Source organism: Lampetra planeri, chromosome 62 (assembly GCF_965212315.1).
Source record: "Lampetra planeri chromosome 62, kcLamPlan1.2.h2, whole genome shotgun sequence".
NCBI classification, from domain to species: domain Eukaryota; kingdom Metazoa; phylum Chordata; class Hyperoartia; order Petromyzontiformes; family Petromyzontidae; genus Lampetra; species Lampetra planeri.
Genome location: NC_136168.1, coordinates 5,336,975 through 5,362,900, shown reverse-complemented (window position 1 = coordinate 5,362,900; position 25,926 = coordinate 5,336,975). Strand labels below are relative to the sequence as shown.

Sequence of the window (25,926 nt, the reverse complement as noted above, 5' to 3'; positions counted from 1 at the left end):
TAATGCAGCACGCTAACTGCTACGCCACTGCTCCCCACACGCACGCACGAACACACACGCACACACACACACGCACATGCACGCACACGCACACACACGCACATGCACGCACACACACGCACATGCACGCAATCACACACACACGCACGAACACACACGCACGCTACGCACACACACACACACGCGCACATGCACGCACACACACACGCACACACACACGCACAAACACACACAAACACGCACACACACACACACGCACACACACACGCACGCTACGCACACACACACACACGCACACACACGCACACACACACACATGCACACGCACGCACGGACGCACCACGCCGGGCAAGAAGCGGCTGTTCTTGAACTTGCGGAGGTAGACGGCGATGAAGAAGGTGGAGGCCATGAACACGAGCGACATGAGCGCCGTGTTGGGGCAGCCCAGGGGGTCCTCGTCTCCCGCTGGCCGGCACGCGGTCGCCCCCAACGACGCCGACGAGTTGCCGGGGACCTGGGTCGAGTTCCAGGCGACCGCGGGGGTGCTCACGCCGCCCGCGGACTCGCTCAGCAGCGGGTGGTCCTGGAAGATCTGCCCCGGCGGGCAGAGACGCGACCGCACGCTTAGAGAGACATCGGAGATTCGCGATCGTCGGCCAAGGAGGGGCGTTTGGTTCCCGTGGTGGCGGTGGCAGTGTTGGTGGTAGTAGCGGTGTTGGTGGTGATGGTGTTGGTGGTGATGGTGGTGTTGGTGGTGTTGGTGGTGGTGATGGTGGCGGTGGCTGTGGCGGGTGGCGATGGTGGTGGTGGCGGTATTGGTGGAGGTGTCGGTGGTGTTGGTGATGGTGACGTGGCAGTGGCGGTGATGGTGTTGGTGGTTGTGGCGGTGACAATGGTGATGGTGTAGCAGTAGTGGCACCATCGCCATGAGGAACCGGAGTCGAGTCAAGGATTGCGATTCACAGGATGCAGATCTAGCGGTCCTCCATAACGGTCCCCCAACATCGGCATTCCCTACTGCCTAGACCTCTGATTAGCGCAGTTGCCTACGTACGGTGTGAAAAAAGTTCAACATACATACAATGATTATGCCAATCCCTGCACCTACTTTTCCAGGAGTAACCCCACAGTGCGACGACCTGCGTGATTGTGTGGATGTTGAACTTCGTACGTAGCCAATCGGAGGTGCGGGGGAAGGACAACAAACTAAGCACACGAAGGAGTTCCTAAGAAATTAGTTTTCAACCTAGATAATGATTTAAAGTGCATAGCTCCAGTGGCTTCCTAATATCGGAAGGAAGAGCGTTCCAGACGGCCGTAGAAGCGTATCTGAAAGCGCCGCGCAATGCAGTGACCACCGTCTTTGTTCGGTGGGTAGCCAAAAGCCACTGCTGCTGCGAGGATGAGCGGAGTTGTCCTGATGGATGATGCTCCTTGCAAGGTATTGTGGTTCATATTGTGGCTTGGAATGAGGTGACAAGGATGAGGGGAGGGGGAGGAACTAGGAGATGGGACTGTGGGAGATAAGGGGGCACGTCAGGGGACTGGTAGGAGGGGGAGAGAGCTGTGGATGGAGGAGGGAGCTGTATGTGATGAGGAGAGAGCTGTGGATGAAGTAGAGAGCTGTGGGTGAAGGAGAGAGCTGTGGGTGAAGGAGGGAGCTGTGGGTGAAGAAGCGAGCTGTGGATGAAGTAGAGAGCTGTGGGTGAAGGAGAAAGCTGTGGGTGAAGGAGGGAGCTGTGGGTGAAGGAGAGAGCTGTGGGTGAAGGAGAGAGCTGTGGGTGAAGGAGGGAGCTGTGGGTGAAGGAGGGAGCTGTGGATGAAGGAGAGAGCTGTGGGTGAAGGAAGGAGATGTGGGAAAAGGAGGGAACTGTGGGTGAAAGAGGGAGCTGTGGACGAAGGAGAGAGCTGTGGATGAAGGAGGGAGCTGTGGATGAAGGAGAGAGCTGTGGGTGAAGGAGGGAGTTGTGGGTGAAGGAGCGAGCTGTGGGTGAAGGAGCGAGCTGTGGGTGAAAGAGGGAGCTGTGGACGAAGGAGAGAGCTGTGGGTGAAGGAGCGAGCTGTGGGTGAAGGAGAGAGCTGTGGGTGAAGGAGCGAGCTGTGGATGAAGAAGAGAGCTGTGGATGAAGGAGGGAGCTGTGAGTGAAGAAGAGAGCTGTGAGTGACGGAGAGAGCTGTGGGTGAAGGAGAGAGCTGTGGGTGAAGGAGCGAGCTGTGGGTGAAGGAGCGAGCTGTGGATGAAGGAGGGAGCTGTGAGTGAAGAAGAGAGCTGTGGGTAACGGAGAGAGCTGTGGGTGAAGGAGAGAGCTGTGAATGAAGGAGAGAGCTGTGGGTGAAGGAGAGAGCCGTGGGTGAAGGAGAAAGCTGTGGGTGAAGGAGCGAGCTGTGGGTGAAGGAGCGAGCTGTGGATGAAGAAGAGAGCTGTGGATGAAGGAGGGAGCTGTGAGTGAAGAAGAGAGCTGTGGGTGACGGAGAGAGCTGTGGGTGAAGGAGAGAGCTGTGGGTGACGGAGCGAGCTGTGGGTGAAGGAGAGAGCTGTGGGTGAAGGAGCGAGCTGTGGGTGAAGGAGGGAGCTGTGGATGAAGAAAGGAGCTGTGGGTGAAGGAGAGAGCTGTGGATGAAGGACGGAGCTGTGGGTGAAGGAGCGAGCTGTGGGTGACGGAGAGAGCTGTGGGTGAAGGAGAGAGCTGTGGGTGAAGGAGAGAGCTGTGGGTGAAGGAGAGAGCTGTGGGTGAAGGAGAGAGCTGTGGGTGAAGGAGAGAGCTGTGGGTGAAGGAGCGAGCTGTGGGTGAAGGAGGGAGCTGTGGGTGAAGGAGGGAGCTGTGGATGACAGAGAGAGCTGTGGATGAAGGAGGGAGCTGTGGGTGAAGGAGGGAGCTGTGAATGAAGGAGGGAGCTGTGGGTGTAGGAGGGAGTTGTGGATGACAGAGAGAGCTGTGGATGAAGGAGGGAGCTGTGGGTGTAGGAGGGAGTTGTGGATGACAGAGAGAGCTGTGGATGAAGGAGGGAGCTGTGGATGACAGAGAGAGCTGTGGATGAAGGAGGGAGCTGTGGGTGAAGGAGGGAGCTGTGGATGAAGGAGGGAGCTGTGGGTGTAGGAGGGAGTTGTGGATGACAGAGAGAGCTGTGGATGAAGGAGGGAGCTGTGGATGAAGGAGGGAGCTGTGGGTGAAGGAGCGAGCTGTGGGTGAAGGAGGGAGCTGTGGGTGAAGGAGCGAGCTGTGGGTGAAGGAGCGAGCTGTGGGTGAAGGAGAGAGCTGTGGGTGACTGGAGTAAGCGGACTGTCTCGGCGTGCTGGCGAGGAGAGCGCCCGCCACACAGAGAAACGAATGGGAGAGGGAAGGAGCGATGCCGGGACGGGGAACCCCTGCGATGGAGAGAGAGGAGGGCACGACTCGAGATGAGCCGCAGGAAGAGATGAGGAGGAAGGGAACGAGCGCCAGCGGTGGTGATGATGATGAGAGGGTGGAGGGGAGAATGGACGGAGAAGAGAGAAGGAGCGAGCAGCAACGAGTTAACACGCAGGTGGGTGAGAAGTTGGGCGAGTGGGTAAATGAACGAGTGAGATGGTGAGTGCGTGAGTGAGTGCGCGAGTGAGTGCGCGAGTGAGCCATTCAATGCGTGGGTGGGTGCGAAGGTGGGTGAGTAGGTAAATTGATGAGTGACATGGTGAGTGAGTGAGTGAGTTCAAATTCATGGTTCAAGTTGATTTGGTGTAACCGGATGAGAATTCTAAACACCAGGACGAGGTTGGGGAGGAGAGGAGGTGGCGGTGGGGTCACCGAACAGAAGTATGGCGCAAAATCCACCGCGTCGTCACACACACACACCTCGTAGATCTTCTCGAAGGTCTCATAGATGAAGATGAGCGAGATGAGGAAGGCGAAGATCTCCTGGGTGAAGCGCGAGACGTAGCGCACCAGGAAGCTGCCCTCGGCCGCGACGAGCACGAGAACGAGCAGCACGAGCCACAGGCCCACCCAGACGCGGCCCGTCAGGTAGTCGAGCGAGTTGGACTCGCAGAACTACGCACGCGCAGAGGAGACGTGCGGGGTGGAGAGAGACGCGGAGAGAGAGACACGGGGAGGAGAGAGACACGGGGAGGAGAGAGACGGGGAGGAGAGAGACAAGGGGAGGAGAGAGACACGGGGAGGAGAGAGACACGGGGTGGAGAGAGACACGGGGAGGAGAGAGACACGGGGAGGAGAGAGACACAAGTGCTCGCTCTGCCCGTGCACTCACGGAAAAGAAGGCCTCCTCGAAGACGAGCAGGGGTCCCGAGAAGCCGATGATGAGGAGCGGCTGCGCTCCGAGGAGTGCGAAGAGGACGCCCTGCGTCGAGGTGGCCACCACCAGCTCGGAGACCCCCATGAGGTTCCCCGTCGCTTCCCCTGCGGCACAGCGGACACGGCGGGGCCTGCGTCACCACCTCGTCCACCTCGTCCCAGCAGTCGCTCTGACCAAACGCATCCTCCGGATCGCGATGCGCTACCTGCCGACCCCCCCCCCCCCCGTCCGTCCGTCCGTCCACTTCTGTATTTGAAAATTTCGGAGTTGGGATTGTCCACTCTGGCATCATCTGGATTATGAGCGGTCCCTCACTCACCGAGCAGGCCGCCGAAGGTGATGCAGGGCGAGAGGGCTGCGAAGTAGATGAAGATCATCGCCGGGAGGCACTGCAGGTTGAGGGCGTCGCGCAGGTCCGACGCGTAGTGGCCGTAGCGTCGCTTCATGTCGCACCACACCCCGCCGAACGGCACGCCGGTGCGTCGCAGTGGGTCCTCATCGTTGTCGCCGCCGCCGTCGCCGCCGGACGCCTCCTTGGCCGGAGCTTTGCCGTCAACCGAGGGCTTTTGGTTGTCCTCGTCCGCGGCTGGGACGGTGGGCGGGGTGACGCGGGAGGGGAGAGGTGATTGAGTTTCATTGTCGTCGTTGTCATCGTCAGCATTGTCGTCGTGAACATCATCGTCGCCGTTATCGTCGTCGTCATCATCATCGTCATCATCATCATCATCACCGTCGTTATCAACATCATCTTCATTATCATCATGATCATCATCGTTGTCATCATCGTCATCATTATCGTCATCATCATCGACATCATCATCATAATCATCATCATCATCATCGTCATCATCATCGTCATCATCAAAGGTGCTGCGACTCGCTCACAGCACTTGCCCTGACAGTGCGTTAAGATCCATAATAGAGGGTTTTTTGGTGAGATCGCGTAAGTATATAAGTGTGTGTCATTAAACCCGCCACCACCCGACACAGCCAACTCATGAGGGTTGTCACGTATACAGGACGTGCTAGTCTGTTAAGAGTTACACGGGAAGCGGTAGGGCAACGCTTCGCACGCAGAGCTCGGAACCGGCGACCCGAGTTCGATTCCCGCCAACACCGGTGACGATTATCCGAACCGATCCTGGGCCTCCCCCAGACCGACTCGGCGTGTCGTAAACATCGCCACTCGGGAGACAAGGTGTCCCGTGCCGGCCTCCACGGCCTCCAACCCTCGCCCCAACAGCAGCAGGCGGCCGAGGGTCTCGCGGGCGACCTTGGGCGGCGTGCGCGTCTCACCGCTGCGCTGCTGGCGCCGCTTGTGCAGCACGGCGCGTTGGAACGAGGGCACGGGCCCCAGCAGCTCGCGGTCGCTCAGCTCGGCGGGGGGCAGCACCACGCTGCTGTCCAGGAACTCGTTGATGGCGCCCAGCAGCTGGCGGCGGTCGTCCGCGCGGTAAGCCGTGTCGTGGAAGTCCTGCGCAGGTTACGACGATAACGACGACAAGCAAGATGTCATACATTTTGTTATTGTCAAGGTTTTATTTTAAAGGTATTTTATCTAATTTTACTACTGGGCTGCCGCGTAGCTCTTTCTCAGAGGCGGCCTGGCTACTACCAATGGTAGCTCAAAGCAAAGTGGCCCATCGCGTCGAAATGTACGGCGGCCAAATCCTCTGCACGCGCGTCCCTGAACAAACGTCAGTCGCCTTCTCTGCGAGAAGTCGCCGGTCAAATCAAACAGACTTACCGCCCCGTCAGTGCTCAATGCAGCGTGGGCTATCATCACCGTGTGAACATTTACAGGAACGTAGGTCGGTCCATCGTACGTCTGTGTGTCAGCGCGTCCGTCTGTGCGTGCGTCCGTCGTCCATCGAGCATCCGTCTGTCGTCAGTCCAGCGTCTGTGCGTCTGTCCGTGTGTCCATCTACCATCCGTGCGTCTGTCCGTGTGTCCATCCGTGTGTCCATCCGTGTGTCCATCTACCATCCGTGCGTCTGTCCGTGCGCTCGTGCACCTTGTCGGACATGAGCGCGGCGAGCGAGCGGCCCATCTCGTGGTAGTCGAGGCCTGCGGCCCGGGGCCCCAGCAGCAGGAAGACGAAGCGCGTGGGCACGGGCACCTCCAGCACGCCGGGCAGCACCACGCCGCGACGCAGCCGCACGAAGGCGGCCGCCGGCTGCGCCAGGAACTCGGCGTGGCCTGGGGAGGGGGGGGGGGGGCAGAGGAGGCGGTAAGGGATGGAGGAGGAGGGGGGGTAAGGAGCGATGGGGAGCGAACGTTTTAGAGTTGAAGTGAAGTTGTGCTGGGGGATGATGATCCCAAGGTTCGCCCCGATCCCAACTCTGACCCTGAAACTGACCCCGTGCTGCTGATCCAGCAGTGGAGGTAACAGCAGGAATCGAGCTCAGGTCGTAGAGCGGCGCATTAACCACTACACTACCGCCTCACACACACACACACAACAACAGCTGCCATTCGTCACTAAGTGGCAGTGACGTCACCACGGCGCTTGTGCCAGGCCACGTGAAGTGTCGAATGCCCGCTGGCAGAAGGTCACAAGACAGACCCAGGTGCCACGGGTCGACTGACTGAGATGATTGGACGATACACCACCTGTGCTCCCTGCTGTGCTAACTCGCTGTGTTTTAGCCGCCCGGAACTCTTCTCGTTGTTGTGAGCGTCGCTCCTCTTACACACGCAGACTGACACACACACACTGGCACACAGACTGGCACACACTGCCACACACTGACACACACACTGACACACTCACTGACACACACTGACACACACACTGACACACACACACTGCCACACACTGACACACACACTGACACACTCACTGACACACACACTGACACACACTGACACACAAACTGACACACCACACGTGCTCACCCACGAGGACGAGCGTGGCCTCGGCTCCGTGAGGGATCTTCTCCAGCAGCTTGGGCCGACGGTCGGCCGCCGTGAACGTGAGGCTCCGCTACACAAAAACAAAGAGCCACCGTGTAGCCTTATCGGACTGTTGGGGCAAGTGTGGCTAGCACACGGGGGTCTCTGGGGTCTCTGGAGGTTCTCAAGGTTTCGGGGTCTCGGGGGGTCACCTTGGGCCACCGTGCGGCCTCCACGTCGCGGTGAGCGGCGGTGGCTCCGGGCGGCGGCCCCCTGCCGGGGGAGCCCGGGGCCGACCCCGGGGCCGACCCGGGGGCCGAGCCGGGGGCCGAGCCAGGGGCCGGGGCGCCGCGCCGCCAGCTGCTGGCGCGGAGACGCAGCGAGCCGAGGCCGCTGCGGAGCAGAGCCGCGGCCGCCAGCTCGGAGTCACACGGCAGGCTGGGGGAGAGGGGGGGGGAGGGGGGGAGAGGGGGGAGAGGGGGGAAGAGAGTGAGCACTCGTGTGTTGGAGTGTGATTGTTTGAGTGAGTGAGTGGTGAGTGAGTGGTTAGTGAGTGAGTGCGTGGTGAGTGAGTGGTGAGTGAGTAGTGAGTGCGTGGTGAGTGCGTGTGAGTGAGTGGTGAGTGAGTGGTGAGTGAGTGGTGAGCGGCACCTGTGGCGCTGGGTGAGTGGGTGAGTGCGTGAGTGAGTGGTGAGTGAGTGAGTGGTGAGTGAGTGAGTGAGTGGTGAGTGAGTGAGTGGTGAGTGAGTGAGTGAGTGGTGAGTGAGTGGTGAGTGAGTGAGTGGTGAGCGGCACCTGTGGCGCTGGGTGAGTCAGTGAGTGAGTGGGTGAGTGAGTGAGTGGGTGAGTGAGTGAGTGAATGAGTGAGTGGGTCAGTGTGTGAGTGGGTCAGTGAGTGGGTGAGTGAGTGAGTGGGTTAGTGAGTGAGTGAGTAGTGAGTGAGTGGGTGGTGAGTGAGTGGTGAGCGGCACATGTGGCGCTGGGTGAGTCAGTGAGTGAGTGGGTGAGTGAGTGAGTGGGTGAGTGAGTGGGTGAATGAGTGAGTGGGTCAGTGTGTGAGTGGGTCAGTGAGTGGGTGAGTGAGTGAGTGGGTTAGTGAGTGAGTGAGTAGTGAGTGAGTGGGTGGAGAGTGAGTGGTGAGCGGCACCTGTGGCGCTGGGTGAGTGGGTGAGTGAGTGAGTGGTGAGTGCGTGGTGAGTGCGTGGTGAGTGGCGAGTGAGTGGGTGAGTGGGTGAGTGGTGAGTGCGTGGTGAGTGAGTGGGTGAGTGCGTGGTGAGTGAGTGGGTTAGTGAGTGAGTGAGTGGTGAGTGAGTGCGTGGTGAGTGAGTGGTGAGCGGCACCTGTGGCGCTGGGTGAGTGGGTGAGTGAGTGGGTGAGTGGTGAGTGCGTGGTGAGTGAGTGGGTGAGTGCGTGGTGAGTGAGTGAGTGGTGAGCGGCACCTGTGGCGCTGGGTGAGTGCACGGAGCAGCGGGTCGCGGTCACGTGCCCGGATGATGGCGCTGGTTGCGAGCAGCTCGGTGAGCCGCGCCGCGACCCCCGGCAGCGTCACCTCGGCCACGTCCAGGTGCACCACGCCTGGCACGCACACAGACACAGATCCCCCGTGTAGCCTCAACAGATTGTAGGGGCAAGTGCTGTTAACGAGCACACATACACATAGAAACACACAGACACACACACAGAGACACATACAGACACACACAGACACACACATAGACATACACAGACATACAGACAAAAAAGACAAAGATCCCCCGTATAGCCTTAACAGACTGTAGGGGCAATTGCTGTTAGCGAGCACCTATGAAGGCCACAACGGTACACGAGGGGGTGGGTGGCCAGCACCACACCCGACCGCCTTTGTCTCCCTAGCGGCAATGTTTACACACCGCACCAGGTACTTATTTGAGGCTGAGTCGACCTAGGGGAGGCCCAGGACCGGTTCAAATAATCGTCACTGGTGTTTTCCGTGAGCGGGAATCGAACCCGGGTCGCCAGGTTTGTAGTGCAGCGCGCTAACCGTTACACTACCACTAACACACACACAGACACACACACAGACACACACACAGACACACACACAGACACACACACAGACACACACACAGACACACACACAGACACACACACAGACACACACAGGTGTCCCTGGAAGACTCCGTATCTCCCCCCGTGTCTCCCCTCGTGTCTCTCCCCGTGGCTCCCCCCGTGCCCCCCCCCCCCCACCCCGGCGCGTCTCCCCCGCCGGTCTCACCGCGGGCGAGGACCTTGCGGAGTTCGAGGAGGGCGCGGAAGCTGAGCGAGGAGACGCGCGGCTTGCCCCAGCGAGCCGCCTCCGCCTCGAACGACTCCTCGAACTTGATCCAGCGCGCCGTCTCGCGCCACGACGACGAGGGCCCCCCCTCCCCCCCCCTCCCCCCCCACCTGCTCGCCACCGCCACCGCTCGCCCACACCAACTCGTTGAGCTGCACGAACACCTGGGCACGCGGAGACGCGGCGGCGAGATGTTGACAACCTCGCCTGGTATGCAGGAGGTCGTGGGTTCGATACAGACATTGACGACGCCTGCTGCTGTATATTTGGAGTTTGCGTGTCTCTCTCTCATCATCATCATCACGGTGGCTAGGAGATGTTATCCACCTCGCCTGGTATGCAGGAGGTCGTGGGTTCGATCCCAACCCCTGATGCCTGCTGCTGCTGTATATTTGGAGTTTGCGTGTCTCTTTCTCTCTCATCATCATCACGGTGGCTAGGAGATGTTATCCACCTCGCCTGGTGTGCAGGAGGTCGTGGGTTCGATCCCGACCCTAACGTGCGCGTCTCTCTCTCTTTCTTCCCGTGGTTGCGACCAGGTCGCTTCTGACAAAAACTAACTACACAGCTCAGCGGGGCCATGCCTGGTAAAATATATTAAATAGTTTTAGACACGGGGACACAGGGCAGACGGGGACAAGGAGACGCGGAGAGGTGGGAGATGCGGAGAGATGGAGACACGGGGACAGGGAGAGATGCGAACACCGGCATAGAGAGACACAGGCACTTGGAGACACGGAGACGTGGAGAGGTGGGGACGTGGAGACACGGAGACACGGAGACGTGGAGAGGTGGGGACACGGGGACGCGGAGACGCGGAGACACGGAGACAGCCAACCCTGGACTGGTCTCGACTTCTCTGTGTCACATCAGCAGGGTGGTTCCCCGTTATGAATGGAGACACTGAACTCCCCACCCGTGTTGCCTTTTCAGGCTGTTGGGGAAAGTGGGAGTGTGACCAGCTAGCACCACGCCCGGCCGCCTTTGTCTCTCCCCGCTGGTGATGTTTAACACACCGCACGGGTTATGGTCAGGGTTCGAGTTCGCCTCTGACCTCGTGGTCTCAGGGTTAGACTCCTACCTCGTGAGGTCTCCGGTCCACGTGACGTGATGCAGGGTCTCCCCGCTTCTTGGATGAGTTGTCATCCAGCCGGTTGCCTGGCAACAACATCATCGCCATCACCACCGCTATCATCATCACCACTATCATCATCACCACCACTATCACCACAACCATCACCAACATCACCATAACCACCACTCTCATCACCACTACCACTACCATCATCACCACTACCACTATCATCACCACCACTATCACCACAACCATCACCAACATCATCCTAACTACCACTCTCATCACCACCACCACTACCATCACCACCACCACTATCATCACCACCACCACTATCACCACAACCATCACCAACATCATCCTAACCACCACGATCATCACCACCACCTTCAATAAAACTATCACCAATATTAACGCCAATGCCACCACTACCAATATCGCCATCATCACCACGACTACCACTCAGCATTAATCGAATTCCTCACGCGGGCTGTTAAGCATCGCCACTGGGGAGACAAAGGTGGTCGGCCGTGGTGCTTGCCACATCGCCTCCTCGTGTGCCATCACGGCCTTCATAGGTGCTCGCTAACAGCACTTGCCCCAACAGCCTGTGTGGGCTGTACGGGAGATCTTTATATGTGTCTGTGTGTGTGTGCATGCGTATGCACGTGTCTCTATCTAAGCTGTGACTCACCTTTCATCTTGTCGCCTTTCTCTCCCTCCTTCATCATCTCCACGGCAGATTCACGCCTACAGCAGAGACACGCACACACACAAAGTCACCCCGCGTGCCCTTAACAGAATGTTGGGTCGAGAGCGGTGAGGGAGCAGCACCTGTGAAGGCCGGCACGGCCAACGATGGGTGGGTAGGTAGGCCAGCACCACACCCGGCCGCCTCGTATGCACGTTGGACTTCTTTCGCACCGTACGTAGCCCACCGTTGCTAATCCGAGGTGTGTGGTAAGAGCAACAGCTCTGAACACGACCGGCAGTTTCTTAACGAAATTAGTTCTGCATCTCGATTTCGAGGAGCGCAGCTCCGAGTGGCTTCCTAATGCCGGAAGGGAAGAGCGTTCCAGACGGCCTCTCCCCGGTGTTTACCGCACACCGCACCAGGTCCCAATTTGAGGCTGCGTCGACCTAGGGGAGGCCCAGAACCGGTGCAGACAACCGTCACCGGTGCCGGCGGCCGTGGGCCACGTGGCGGCCCCCCGTCACGTGACACTCGGCGTGGCCAAACGTTGAGATGCGGCGGTGCCGAGCGAGCGGCCAGGAGCGCACCGCCTCTGTGGGCGACCCCGAGTGTGGCCTCAGCCACGCAAAGGGGGCGACGTGGTGGCTAGGAGATGTTGACTACCTCGCCTGGTCTACAGGAGGTCGTGGGTTACTACGCGACTCAACTCCACAACTCGACTCTGCAACTCAACTCCAACACTCAACTCCACCACTCAACTCCACCACTCAACTCCACCACTCAACTCCACCACTCAACTCCACCACTCAACTCCACCACTCAACTCCACCAATCAACTTTGCAACTCAACTCCACCACTCAACTCCACCACTCAACTCCACCACTCAACTCCATAACTCAACTCCACCACTCAACTCCACCACTCAACTCCACCACTCAACTCCACCATTAAACTCCACCACTCAACTTTGCAACTCAACTCCACCACGCAACTCCACCACTCAACTCCACCACTCAACTCTGCAACTCCACAACTCAACTCCACCACTCAACTCCACCACTCAACTCCACCACTCAACTCCACCACTCAACTCCACCACTCAACTCCACCACTCAATTCCACTACTCAACTCCACCATTCAACTCTGCAACTCCACAACTCAACTCCACCACTCAACTCCACCACTCAATTCCACCACTCAATTCCACTACTCAACTCCACCACTCAACTCTGCAACTCCACCACTCAACTCCACCACTCAACTCCACCACTCAACTCCACCACTCAACTTTGCAACTCCACAACTCAACTCCACCACTCAACTCCACCACTCAACTCCACCACTCAACTCCACCACTCAACTCCACCATTCAACTCTGCAACTCCACAACTCAACTCCACCACTCAACTCCACCACTCAATTCCACCACTCAACTCCACCACTCAACTCTGCAACTCCACAACTCAACTCCACCACTCAACTCCACCACTCAACTCCACCACTCAACTTTGCAACTCCACAACTCAACTCCACCACTCAACTCCACCACTCAACTCCACCACTCAACTTTGCAACTCCACAACTCAACTCCACCACTCAACTCTACCACTCAACTCCACCACTCAACTCCACCACTCAACTCCACCACTCAACTCTACAACTCTGCAACTTGGAATGTTGCCCCCCGAACCCCCCCCCCCCCCCCACGACCTGCCGGATTTGCCAGTGCACCGTAGACAACAGCCCGGAGACACCAATCCACACGGAGCTCTCCTACCCAGGCCCCAAGTCCCGGTACACACCCCCCCCCTTCACAACGCCACCGCCACAACGCCGCCGACGGACAGACATGGCCAGGCCACGAATCACGTGACCCACCAACCCCAACCGCCCCCCGCGGGCAATGCGCCGAAGCCTCGGCAAGAGTCTCCCCAACGGCTCCGTCAGCTCGCTGTCCACACACTCACACACTCACTCACACACTCACACACGCACACACACACACTCACACACTCACATACACACTCACTCACACACTCACACACTCACACACACTCACTCACACACTCACACACTCACACACTCACACACGCACACACACTCACACACTCACTCACACACACTCACACACACTCACACACACTCACACACTCACATACACACTCACACACTCTCATACACTCACACACTCACACTCACACACACTCACACTCACTCACACACACTCACACACTCACACACTCACTCACACACACACTCACACACACACTCACACACTCACACACACTCACACACACTCACACACTCACACACACTCACACACACTCACACACTCACACACACTCACTCACACACACTCACACACTCACACACTCTCATACACTCATACACTCACACACTCACACACTCACACTCACACACACTCACACTCACTCACACACACTCACACACACTCACTCACACACTCACACACACACTCACATACACTCACTCACACACTCACACACACTCACACACACACACTCACACACTCACACACACACACTCACACACTCACACACACACGCACACACACTCACACGCACACTCACACGCGCACACATACGCACACTCACACGCTCACACGCACACACTCACACGCACACACGCACACACTCACACGCGCACACACTCACACGCGCACACACGCACACACTCACACACGCACACTCACACGTGTAGCGTTCACAAAGTCAGGAACGTCCGGGGGTGGGGTGGTGGGGGGCCCCCCTTCAAACTAAACCGGTCGTATTGAATCTGGAACTGTTACGTCGAAGCTGCGCTGGGGGGGAGGGGTTGGGACACCCCCCCCCCCCCCAAAGCGCAGGGCCCGGGGCGTCCGCCCCGATTCGCCGTGCCCCTACGGGGACGACTCTGTCGCTAAACGTCGCCCGTGCCGTACGACCGAGGGGATCGCCCTCCAGCGCCCTTGCACAACGCCCGTCGACCGTCCCCGTTCCTCATTCGAACGTCTCCGTCAAACATTTAACTTCGTGCACCTCCGGCCACCGTCGAATAACAACCCTCGTCGATCGACATCCCACGCGTACGATTGTCTGACAAAATCCATGGGCTCTCTCTCTCTCCGCGCAACGCCGTAGACACCCACCGGCCCGTCGCGGCTGCCAACCGAACCCTCTCCTCGACGACCACGAACCTCCTCCGCCACCCTCCTCGGCCTCTTCCCCCGTACAGCCCGGCCAGGAATTACCCCCCCCCCCCCACCTTCACAGAGGGAGGACGATCTTGCTAGGGTGGAGAAGAGGCATCTTCTTGCCAGCGCGGGCACGGAGAGCGGCAAGTGTCAGGGCTCCCCGCTCGTCAAGGCGCTCGCCAAGTGACCTCGGCGCATCCGCGTCGGCACGGCTCTGGCTACGTGCGGTGCGACTTCAAGTCCAAGGGGCACACGTGCAGTGTGCATCTGTCCAGAGCGCACCTCCCCACCCTGCCGCTCTCTCTGTCTACCTTGGCCAGGTTCCTCCCCAGGTGTTTATACCTGGCCATGAGACCCACTCACCCACCCCACCTTTCACACTCCCACTCTGACCTCTGTGGGTGGACTCCTCCCCCTCCTCCTCCTCCCCCTTCCTTCCCCTCCACCCAATCTAGTAATCGGATTCCACTCGAACCCATATATATATGTTTTTAAGTATTCCAATTTATTCCGGATTTACGTCAAGGGCTTTAATAACATTACTCGTTCATTTTACAAAATCTCGTTTCTTGTTGATCTCCCTCCCTCTCTGGCCCTCTCAAAAATTTAATTTTTGGGTTCAAAATAAAAAAAACAGTTGACGTTGCAAAACTTTCTAATGCGTAACCCCAACCACGTGCCCACCTCGATATTACACACGACGACGACGACCATCGCTTAGCCTCTTCCTCCTGATTAGGGGGCAGCCCCCCCCACTCTGCGCCCCCCCCCCCACCTCTAGCGATTTGCAATCGGAAGATTGGAAGTTCAAATCCTGGAAAGTGGCTGGGGGTTGGGTGGTGAGCTAAGCACCTCCTCCCTCCCTCCGGGGTGGCGAAGTCAACGACGGTTGCCCTACGGATAAACTCTCCCCCGCCATATGAACGTGGAATTTCCACCACTGGCTCCGTAGGGCTGTAAACAGATGGGCACCGATGCCTCAATGCTCGTTTGAGCAGCAAATCAAATTTGTTATTTTTGACTTGCGTGTGTGTAAGTCTGTGTGTAAGTCTGTGTGTGTAAGTCTGTGTGTGTGTAAGTCTGTGTGTGTGTGAGTCTATGTGTGTAAGTCTGTGTGTGTGTAAGTCTGTGTGTGTAAGTCTGTGTGTGTGTAAGCCTGTGTGTAAGTCTGCGTGTGTGTAAGTCTGTGTGTGTGTAAGTCTGTGTGTGTAAGTCTGTGTGTGTGTAAGTCTGTGTGTAAGTTTGCGTGTGTGTAAGTCTGCGTGTGTGTAAGTCTGTGTGTGTAAGTCTGTGTGTGTGTAAGTTTGTGTGTAAGTCTGTGTGTGTAAGTTTGTGTGTGTGTAAGTCTGTGTGTAAGTCTGTGTGTGTGTAAGCCTGTGTGTGTGTAAGTCTGTGTGTGTGTAAGTCTGTGTGTGTAAGTCTGTGTGTGTGTAAGTCTGTGTGTGTGTAAGGGGAAGGAGCGGTGGTGTAGTGGTTAGTGCTACGCTGCGCTACAAATCCAGCGACCCGGGTTCGATTCCCGCTTACGGCCAACACCAGTGACGATTATTGAATCGGTCCTGGGCCTCCCCTAGGTCGACTCAACCTCAAATGAATAACCTGGTGCGGTGTGTAAACATCGCCACTGGGGAGACAAAGGCGGCCGGGCATGGTGCTGGCCACCCACCCCCTCCATGTGCCATCCCGGCCTTCACAGGTGCTGCTCGCTAACAGCACTTGCCCCAAGAGTATGCTAAGGCTACACGGGGGGTCGTTGCTGTTGTGAACATTTGTGTGACTGCATTGACACCCGGGTAGAAGTCCGGAGCGTCTCACAGTCGGGAAGAGTGCGGGGCATTCGTCCTGTGCTCATTGGGCAGGTCCCCTGGCTCCTGCCCCCCGACTCTCCATCCCGTCCCGACGTGGAGCTCGCTTCTTCACATCGTCGGCATCACCGCCATCGTCGTCGCCTTCCCAGTTCGGGAAGAACGCGACCGCCGCTACCGCCGCTACTGCCGCTGAATGAACAGAGTGGTACAACGCGGACGTGCAGAAAGAACACATTCCTCCTGCGGAGGGAGCTGGTAGGAACGTTGGATTGCTCGGTCAGTGGCCAGGGTCAACGGCGGCGTGGTGTATTCCGCAAATATGGCCGACTGTGAGGGCGGGCACAAGCCGGCGTGAGTAGGTTAAACGTTGAGTTTTATAAGGGCACTACGGGGTGACCAGCCCCTCAACCCAGCCCCACCCTCCCCACCCAGCCCCTCCCCACCCTCCCCTCCCCACCCAGCCCCTCCCTGCACGACGGACACAATCATCCCCTGTGGGCTGGTGTAACCAGGAGGTTCCTACCAGTATAAACGCCACCTCGTTCGAGGCTCAAACATCATCATCATCGCACCTCCTCCTGCCTTGTATAGTCCACATCCTCAAAGACTCCGCGTCATCAGAACCTGGTCGGCATGCCGACGCCGTACCACAAAAAAAATAAAAAGCCACGGCTCACAGCGGTGCGGCTGTGGCCACGCAGCCCAAACCGTGGACCGCACAGAGACCCAGTGAGACACACAGAGACTCAGAGACATACACAGAGACCCACAGAGATACACAGAGACCCACAGAGATACACAGAGACCCAGAGAGATACACAGAGACCCAGTGAGATACGTAGAGACTCAGAGGCATACATAGAGACCCATAGACATACACTAAAGACATCGCCACAGCGGTGTGGCTGAGGCAACCAAAGCCATGGACCGCACAGTGAACCCGCTGTGGTCTGGAGGAGGAGGAAGGGCGACACGACACGAACTCTGCCTCTGTCTCTGCTGAAGCCCTCCCGTCGTGCCAGCAGCAGCAGCAGCGGGAGGCCTCCACACTGAGGCCGTCTCGCTCCTGAGACAGACGCAAGAGACAGCAGCAGCAGCAGCTCGAGAGAGAGAGAGACGCAGAGGTCCGCAGAGACGCGATGAAGACTGTGGCCACGCAGCCCAAGCCATGGACCGAGATAATAAACCACTCTGGCCTGAAGCCATCGAGTCGTGGCAGCAGCAGCAGCAGCAAACGTCCACACTGGGACCTCGGGCAGACTGCAGCTGCTGCTGCAGACTGCAGTAGCTGCTGCAGACTGCTGTAGCTGCTGCAGACTGCTGCAGCTGCTGCTGCTGATGAGGATGTGGAGTCGATTCACAGCCGTCGTCTGTCCGCCTCTTGAGCTCTCACCAAACCCAGAATGTGCTTAATGATGATGATGATGATTCAACTCTCCGAGCTCTGAGCCATGTTGCCACTACCCACTCACTCTCGGATTATCCGTAATTACACAATAATGTAATAAAATGAGCTGAGTAAGAATTTTTTGGGTCCAGGGTTTTATATATTTGTTAAATATTTATTAATATATATTATTGAATATTTATTAATATATATTCTTTTTTCTCTGTGTCGGTTTAAGCCGACATTAATACGACATTGCCCATTACTAATAACTGCACGTTTCATAACATTATTACATTCAAACTGCAATTGTATTTTATATTTTGCTTGTTTGTTGTTGTTAATATAATTGTTGCTACTGCTGCTGCTGTTGTTGTTGTTACGACAGCATTGGGAATCTGCCGCAGGTGGTTGGCTGCGAATGAACGGCTCCACCGCAGTCAAAAGTTTTATCGGCAAGGCGGTGGGGGTAACACGTGGCGGGCACTCCCACATCTTGCGAGACGTCATTGCCAGTTGTGGAAAAACACTTCTGCAGAGCTCCCTCTCGTCATATGATGGTGAGCAACACTCGGGACCACCTGGGAAAAATTCAGAGGTGGCCCGCCTTTGATTCTATCTCCTGGCGCGGCGGTTGAAACAATGTGGAGGTCATTTGACCGGCAGTGGCCTGCGCAGGCACTTGAAGGGCTGCGCTTGAACCGTGTGGGGGGCAGGGGGGTTGCGGGGCCCGGGGCAAATTACACGGCGTGCCCCCCCCCCCCTTCCCACCAAAGCGCGGGGCCCGGGACGGTCGGCACGATTCGCCGTCACCCCAAACCTCGGCAGGGCTCTGCCTGAACCACGTGGGTCGCACGCGGGTCCCGAGTTTGGGGGCGGCGAGGCGAGGCAGGTTCGCTCCCTGCCCGTGGCTACGAGACTCACACCGCCATGGCTCGTGTTAGCCCGCGTGCTAGCCCGCGTGCTAGCCCACGTGTTAGTTCCCCCATGTCAGTTCCCGCGTGTTAGCTCCCGCGTGTTAGCCCACGTGTTAGTCCGCGTGTTAGTTCCCCCATGTCAGTTCCCGTGTTAGTCGGCGTGTTAGTCCGTGTGTTAGTCCGCGTGTTAGCCCACGTGTTCGTCCCCGTGTTAGTCCCCGTGTTAGTGCGCGTGTTAGTCCGCGTGTTAGTCCGCGTGTGTTCACTTACCGGCTACCTTGGGAATTGCCTCCATCACCGTTCTGCCGGGGAGCAAAAGGGGAGCAGGGAAAGCAGAGGGGTGGGGGGGGGGGCAAGGGGGAGCAGGAGAGGGAGCAGAGGGGGGGGGGGGCAAGGGGGCGCAGGAGAGGGGTCAAACGGGAGCCACGGTGCCACACGATCGTCAACGTAGAATATCCCCCTACCCAGCCATACACCATCACACAAAGACAAAGATCCCCCGTGTAGCCTTCAACAGCATGTTGGGGCAAGTGCTGTTAGCGAGCAGCACATATGGAGGCCGACACGGCTCACGAGGGGGTGGGTGGCCAGCACCACGCCCGGCCGCCTTTGTCTCCCCAGTGTTGATGTTTACACACCACGCCAGGTGCTCATCTGAGGCTGAGTCGACCTACAGGAGGCCCAGGACCGGTTCAAACTTTCGCCGCTGTTATTGTTCGCGAGCGGGAATCGAACTCGGGTCGCCGGGTTCGTAGCGCCGGTTCGCTAACCGCCGCGCCACCGCTCCCCACGTGGTCGCCACCGTCACCACGAGCCGTGCTCTGTCCAGTGCTAGATCACCTGCATGCACGCGTCCCCGTTGGGCCCAGGCAGACGAGTCCTGTGAGTGCGCGGGGTGAGGGTTGGAGTCGAGGCTTTGGGCTCCCGGAGTTTCGAGTCGATGGGCACGAGAGGGGAGAGCGGAAGGCGGGCGTGGAGGTGGTCGCCTCCAGCGTGGCCTGAGGACACGGGACGCCTCGTGGTGACGATCACCCTGGTGGTGGTGGTGGTGGTGGGGGTGGTGATGGTGGTGGTGATGGTGTTGATGATGGTGATGATGGTGGTGATGGTGGTAGTGATGGTGGTGATGTGGTGGTGGTCGTGGTGATGGTGGTGTTGATGGTGATGATAGTGGTGGTGGTCGTGGTGGTGATGGTGATAGTGGTGGTGGTGATGATGGTGGTGGTGGTGATGGTGGTGGTGGTGGTGATGGTGGTGGTGATGGTGGTGATGGTGGTGATGGTGGTGGGGATGGTGGTGGGGATGGTGGTGGGGATGGTGGTGGTGATGGTGGTGGTGGTGGTGATGGTGGTGGTGATGGTGGTGGTGATGGTGGTGATGGTGATAGTGGTGGTGGTGATGGTGATAGTGGTGGTGGTGGTGATGATGGTGGTGATGGTGATTGATGGTGATGATGGTGAAGATGGTGATGATGGTGATGATGTTGATGATGCTACGCCAAATTAAGATGATGACGATGATGATAGATTTTCGTTGCTGCTGATTATGGTGATGATGATCATCATCCTACTGCTGCTGATGATTGATCATGCTTGCATTGCTGCTGATTATTAGAATGTTTGATCATGTTATTGTTAATGCTGATGAACATCATCATGCTGATGATGCTGATGATCATGCTGCTGCTGATGATGAAGATCATGCTGATGATGCTGATGATCATGCTGCTGCTGATGATGAAGATCATGCTGATGATGCTGAAGATCATGCTGCTGATAATGATGATCATGATGCTGCTGATGATGATCATGCTACTGATAATGATGATCATACTGCTGCTGATGCTGATGATGAAGATCATGCTGTTGCTGATGCTGATAATGATCATGCTGCTGATGATGCTGATGATCATGCTGTTGCTGATGATGATCATGCTGTTCCTGATGATGATGATCGCACCCTGATAGTCGTCCTTCTACTCACCTCTTCCTCCTCCTCCTCCCCGCCCCTCCTCCCGGCTCACCCTCACCACCGACAGCCCGCGGTGAAGTTCCTCCTCATCCTCGTCCACCACGTCCACCACGTCCACCCCGTCGGTGGCGTGGGCCACCTCCTCGCTTCCCGGCCACACCTCCTCGTCGCGAGCAGCTCCATCCTCCAGCACTGCCTGTGACGGGGGGAGGGGGTGCGGGGGGAGGTGCGGGGGGAGGGAGATGCGGGGGGAGGGGTGGGGACGTAGGGGGAGGGAGGGACACGGGGGAGGTGGGCGGGGGGAGGGGCGCGGGGGGAGGGGGATGCGGGGGGAGGGGGTGCGGGGGGAGGTGCGGGGGGAGGGGATGCGGAGGGAGGGGTGGGGACGTAGGGGGAGGGAGATGAGGGGGGAGGGGGTGGGGGCATAGGGGGGGCGGGGCGGGGGGGTGGGGGAGGGGGGTGAGTCGAGGTTCCACGGCTCTGGAGTGAACGCGCCGTGCCTGTTGTGTTCCTCAAGGGTGCAACAGCCCAATGGGAATTCCACGTTAACATGACGGGGGAAAGTCTATTCGGAGAACAGCAATTTTTTGGCCGACTCCCGGCAGGGAAGTTGACTGCCGCTGCTTTAGGAGCGCGCCTTGACACGACCCAGCAGTTGCTGCTGCTGCTGCTGCTGCAGCTGCTGCTCTCCGTGTCCCCGTGGTGGTGGTGGTGGTGGACCACCGTCTGGTTGACCTGTCATTGTGGCCGGCTCGCATCTGAATAAGTAATATTTTTAAAAACACGTTTTTTAAAACACGCTTTTATGTAATGTACTAGAGCAGTGCCATGGATGGGCTGCACTTGCAGGCAACGACAGACAGCCCAGAAGCGGCTGGGGGTTGTGAGGGGTCCTACGATCCTTCGCAAACACTCCCAACGGCCGGGGGGGAGGCTGCGGATGCACTGAGCTGCAACGGCAGACACGCGGACCTCGGTGGGGGCCTCTGGGTCACCCGCGTGCCTCACCGAGGTCCGCACCTCGGCCGAGAAACATATATAAGGCGGACCTCTGGCGAGGTCCAGGCAGTTGAAGATGACCAGTTGAAGCAAGAAGACCCGCTAGAATAGGACCCCTAGCTTAGCCGTCCTTTTAAGGACAGCACCACCGGTTGTGTGTTGGAGGGCCAAGCCACAACATTAACAATCAGAGTCCGACGTTTCGCCAGTAATGACAACCAGCTTCATCAGGAAGCGAGTTGTCTTAGCGACACATTTATACATTTACTCGATCTCACCCCAAAAAATACCTCGATTATGGATGATGTTGGTCGCGAAAGCCAATTACGCGTTCAACTGACTGATGGTGGGGTTTGTGATCAGGCTAATAGTGGTAAATATAATGCGACGGTGATGATGAGACATATTTGACTCATGAGGGTAAGGACTGTGTCGAGGATGATGGTGATCATGATTGTGATCATGATTGTGAGATTTACTTTGAACAAATAAAATCTTGCCCCACCAAAAGGATCCCATCGCGTCAGCATCTTACAACATACAAAATACAAAGGTCCCCCGTGTAGCCTTGAACAGACGTGTTGGGGCAAGTGCTGGTCGCGAGTCGCGCTACCTATGAAGGCCGGCACGGCACACGAGGGGGGGGGGTGGCCAACACTACGCCCGGCCGCCTTTATCTCCCCCGAGTTCCGATGTTTACACACCACACCAGGTACTAATTTGAGGCTGAGTTGACCTAGGGGAGGGCCAGCACCGGTTCAGATAATCGTCACCGGCGTTAAACTAAAAACGAAACTATGTTTTATTTTGCGAGGTAAACCCCACGGGGGCTATAGAACTCGGTTTGATCGCTCAACGAAGCGGACATTTATAGCAGCCAAACGCTCTAAACGCGTGGTGATGTTGGTTCTAAATGTGGAGGGGAAAACCGGAGGGCCCGGAGAAAAATCTACGCGATCACAGGGAGAGAGACAAACTCCAAATATACAGCAGTAGGAGGCGTCGTCAGGGTCTGTATCGAACCCACGCCCTCCTGCGCACCAGGCGAGGTAGTCAACATCTCCTAGCCACCGTGATAATGAGATAGAGGGATAGAGACACGTAAACTCCAAATATACAACAGCAGACGTCGTCAATGTCTGTATCGAACCCACGACATCCTGCACACCAGGCAAGGTAGTCAACATATCTGAGCCATCAGCTGTCGCACACTCACCATGGCCCAGCAGGACTTCCAGTCTCACGGTCGCCTCGGACACCTGAAGGTCTGGAAGCTGAGAGTCTAAGGGCCGATAGGGGTCCCAAGATTTTTAGGGGTCCAAGGTCCCCGTAGGGGGAACGGGGGTGGCGGTGGTGGTGGGATCTGAGTTGTAAACCGCCGGGAGCCTTCTGGATCTTGAGAGGTGTTGAGTTGAGGAGTCGTAGGGTCCAGTGGTGGTGGCGGGTCTCAGAGTGAATCTTAATAACCTCACGGGTCGTGTGGGTGTCTTCGTTATAATGGGGGTCAAGGATTCTCAAGGGGGGGTGGGGGTGGTTCCTGGGATTTGTCTTTAAGAATCGAGGGGGTCCTGGGATTATAATCTAAGGATCTAGGGATTTCCTGGGATACGGGCTAAAGCATCTAAGGGGTTCTGGGAATCGGGTTTAAGGATCTAGGGGGTCCTGATATCCCCTGAGCTGAGTCCTCACTCCCTGCTGCTACTGCTGCTGCTGCTACTACTGCTACTACTGCTACTGCTGCTACTGCTGCTACTACTGCTACTACTGCTGCTGCTACTGCTGCTGCTACTGCTGCTACTGCTGCTACTGCTACTGCTGCTACTACTACTACTACTGCTGCTGCTACTGCTGCTACTGCTGCTGCTACTGCTACTACTGCTACTGCTGCTACTGCTGCTACTGCTACTGCTGCTACTGCTGCTACTGTCGCCTTCTCCCAGTCGCCGTGGCCCCTCCACGACCTCTCCGCCCGCCGGCCGGCGACTTGCGTAACCCGCCCGGGATAACCCAACCCCCCCCCCCCCTTATCCCTCCTGCTGTCCATCCCTACCCCCTTACCCCCTCTCCCCTTATCTCTATTGTCCATCCCTACCCACCCCCCCCCCTTATCCCTCCTGTCCATCCCTACCCCCTTACCCCCTCTCCCCTTATCTCTATTGTCCATCCCTACCCCCTTACCCCCTCTCCCCTTATCCCTCCTGTCCATCCCTACCCCCTTACCCCCTCTCCCCTTATCTCTACTGTCTATCCCTCCCCCCCCCCTTATCTCTACTGTCTATCCCTACCCCCTTACCCCCGAGTCGACTCACATCCCTACCCCCTACCCCTGATCGCTACCCCCTTACCCAAGATCATAACCCTACCCCCCTCTCCCCCTATCCCTACCCCCTACCCCTAAGTCTAATTATATCCCTACCCCTGATCGCTACCCCCCTTACCCATGATCATAACCCTTACCCCCTATCCCCATCGCTGCTCCGATCCCGAACCAATAGCCCTGCTCGACATCCATTACCCCCCCCGCCCGCCCCGCTAGCGGCCCCACTTCTCCTACCCACCTGGGCGTCTCTCGGCTCGGACCCCAGCGACTTTCCTCTTCCCGACTTCAGCTGCCCCGCCCCGGACGCCTGAACCCTCAACTCTGCTGCTGCTGCTGCCCGGCACCGGGTGGCAGGCAGCGCTCTCTCGCTCCCAATCAGTCGAGCGGCAGTATCTTCACGTCATCCATGACATAGGGAGGTTAGATTTCGATTTAAAGCTTTCGTGACTGCAGGGATTCATCTTCTTGGTTCTTTCGGTGAAGTCACGTAGAAGGGAAGTAATAAAATAATAATATATTATTATATAATATTATTTTATTATTTTATTATATTACATTACTATATTATTTCATTGTTTTATGTTTATTATTTTATTACTTCCCTTCTACGTGACTTTACCGAAAGAACCAAGAAGATAGGGATTTCGTAAATATATAAATGTGTCGTTAAATCCGCCACCACCCGACACAGCGCAATGAGTAAGGTTCGTCACGGGAACAGAACGTGGCCAGTTTGTGACGAGCACAGCACTAACCGGTTGTGTGTTGGAGAGCAAATCCACAACAATTGTACTAATCGGCTGTGCGGGGTGGTGGCGGGTTTCACGACACATTTGTATTTACGCGATCTAACCCAAAAAACAACCCCTATGTTATGGATGATATTGGTCGCGAAGGCCTACCACGTGGTAATCTTCACATCAGTTGCGCAACGCTGTGTGGAAGCTGCCTGGCCTATCGCCCCATACGAAGCTGCCGGGTCTCCTCCGCAACTCACTCACGACGCTTGCGACACGTCGAGCCGTCTAAAGACTGGATTACAGCGTGAGGAGCTCACAGAGCCTTCAGAGATCTGGACACTGTCACATCGGTGAGCTTCTCCGGCAGGCAAGGCTGCGTTGGCTGGGTTACGTAGCCCGCATACCCAGCCACCGCATACCCAAACAGCTTATGTTTGGCCGGATAGAGGGGGCTAAACGGGCGCGGCACGGGTTGGAGAAGAGATGGAGTGACGTAGTACAGGAGGATGTGGAGCTGAGTGGACGATGAGTGGTACCAGCAGTGTCAATATCGGCCTCTGTGGAGGAGTCTCCTGAAGGACGCTGCTGCTGCTACTGGGCAGTTGGAGGCAGTCGCCCTCTAGCAACAAGATATTGCCCAACTGTATCCCATTGCGTTAGCACGCACCAACAGGCTCTTATAGAACGCTGAGTCGAAACGTACACGCACACACATGACAACAGCAGTGGCAGTGACGTCACCACAGCGCTTGTGCCAGGCTAGGTGCACGTTGAAGCCCTCGCGTGAAGTGTCGAAGGCTCTCGCTGCCGGCAGGAGGTCACGGACAGACCCAGCAGGTGCCACGGGTCGACTGACTGAGATGACTGGCAGATGCACCACCTGTGCCCCCTACTGTGCCAATTTGCTGTGCTATATCCACCCTGCGCTCCGCGCGTTGTTGTGAGCGTCGCTCCTCTGCCCTCCGTTGTTGCTGGAGGGCGACTGCCTCCAACTTCCCAGTAGCCTTATTATTATAACTCTGAGTCCAGACAAACACACACAAATGTATCTTTTCACTTACTCACTCACTTATCCATTCATTCACCCACTTACTCACCTACTCACTCACCCATTCACCCACTAATTTCACCCAAGTCACACTTGTAAATAAGTCTTATCCATGGTCTCATTAGTTCTCACTGGATACACAAAATACACTTTAATTCACCCACTTACTCACCACCCACTCACCCACCCACTCACTCACCCACCCATCCACACATTCACCCACCCACCCACTCACTAGCTCTAACAGAGACCTAACCCACTCATTCACTCGCTCAC

The 25,926-nt window shown here is 57.1% G+C and overlaps 1 protein-coding gene across 1 annotated transcript in view; it reads right to left on the bottom strand.

Moving 5' to 3' along the window:
• LOC144736711 (band 3 anion transport protein-like) overlaps window positions 1-25,926 on the bottom strand; it is a 38,813-nt gene that overhangs the window by 7,502 nt on the left and 5,385 nt on the right. The window contains 16 exon segments of the mRNA XM_078619338.1: window positions 341-592; window positions 3,831-4,025; window positions 4,243-4,391; window positions 4,607-4,873; window positions 5,584-5,761; window positions 6,302-6,486; window positions 7,186-7,273; window positions 7,395-7,620; window positions 8,622-8,757; window positions 9,437-9,603; window positions 9,605-9,660; window positions 10,578-10,654; window positions 11,266-11,321; window positions 18,843-18,874; window positions 19,413-19,570; window positions 20,556-20,739. Of these exon segments, the coding sequence (XP_078475464.1) occupies window positions 341-592; window positions 3,831-4,025; window positions 4,243-4,391; window positions 4,607-4,873; window positions 5,584-5,761; window positions 6,302-6,486; window positions 7,186-7,273; window positions 7,395-7,620; window positions 8,622-8,757; window positions 9,437-9,603; window positions 9,605-9,660; window positions 10,578-10,654; window positions 11,266-11,321; window positions 18,843-18,874; window positions 19,413-19,570; window positions 20,556-20,739 (2,406 nt within the window).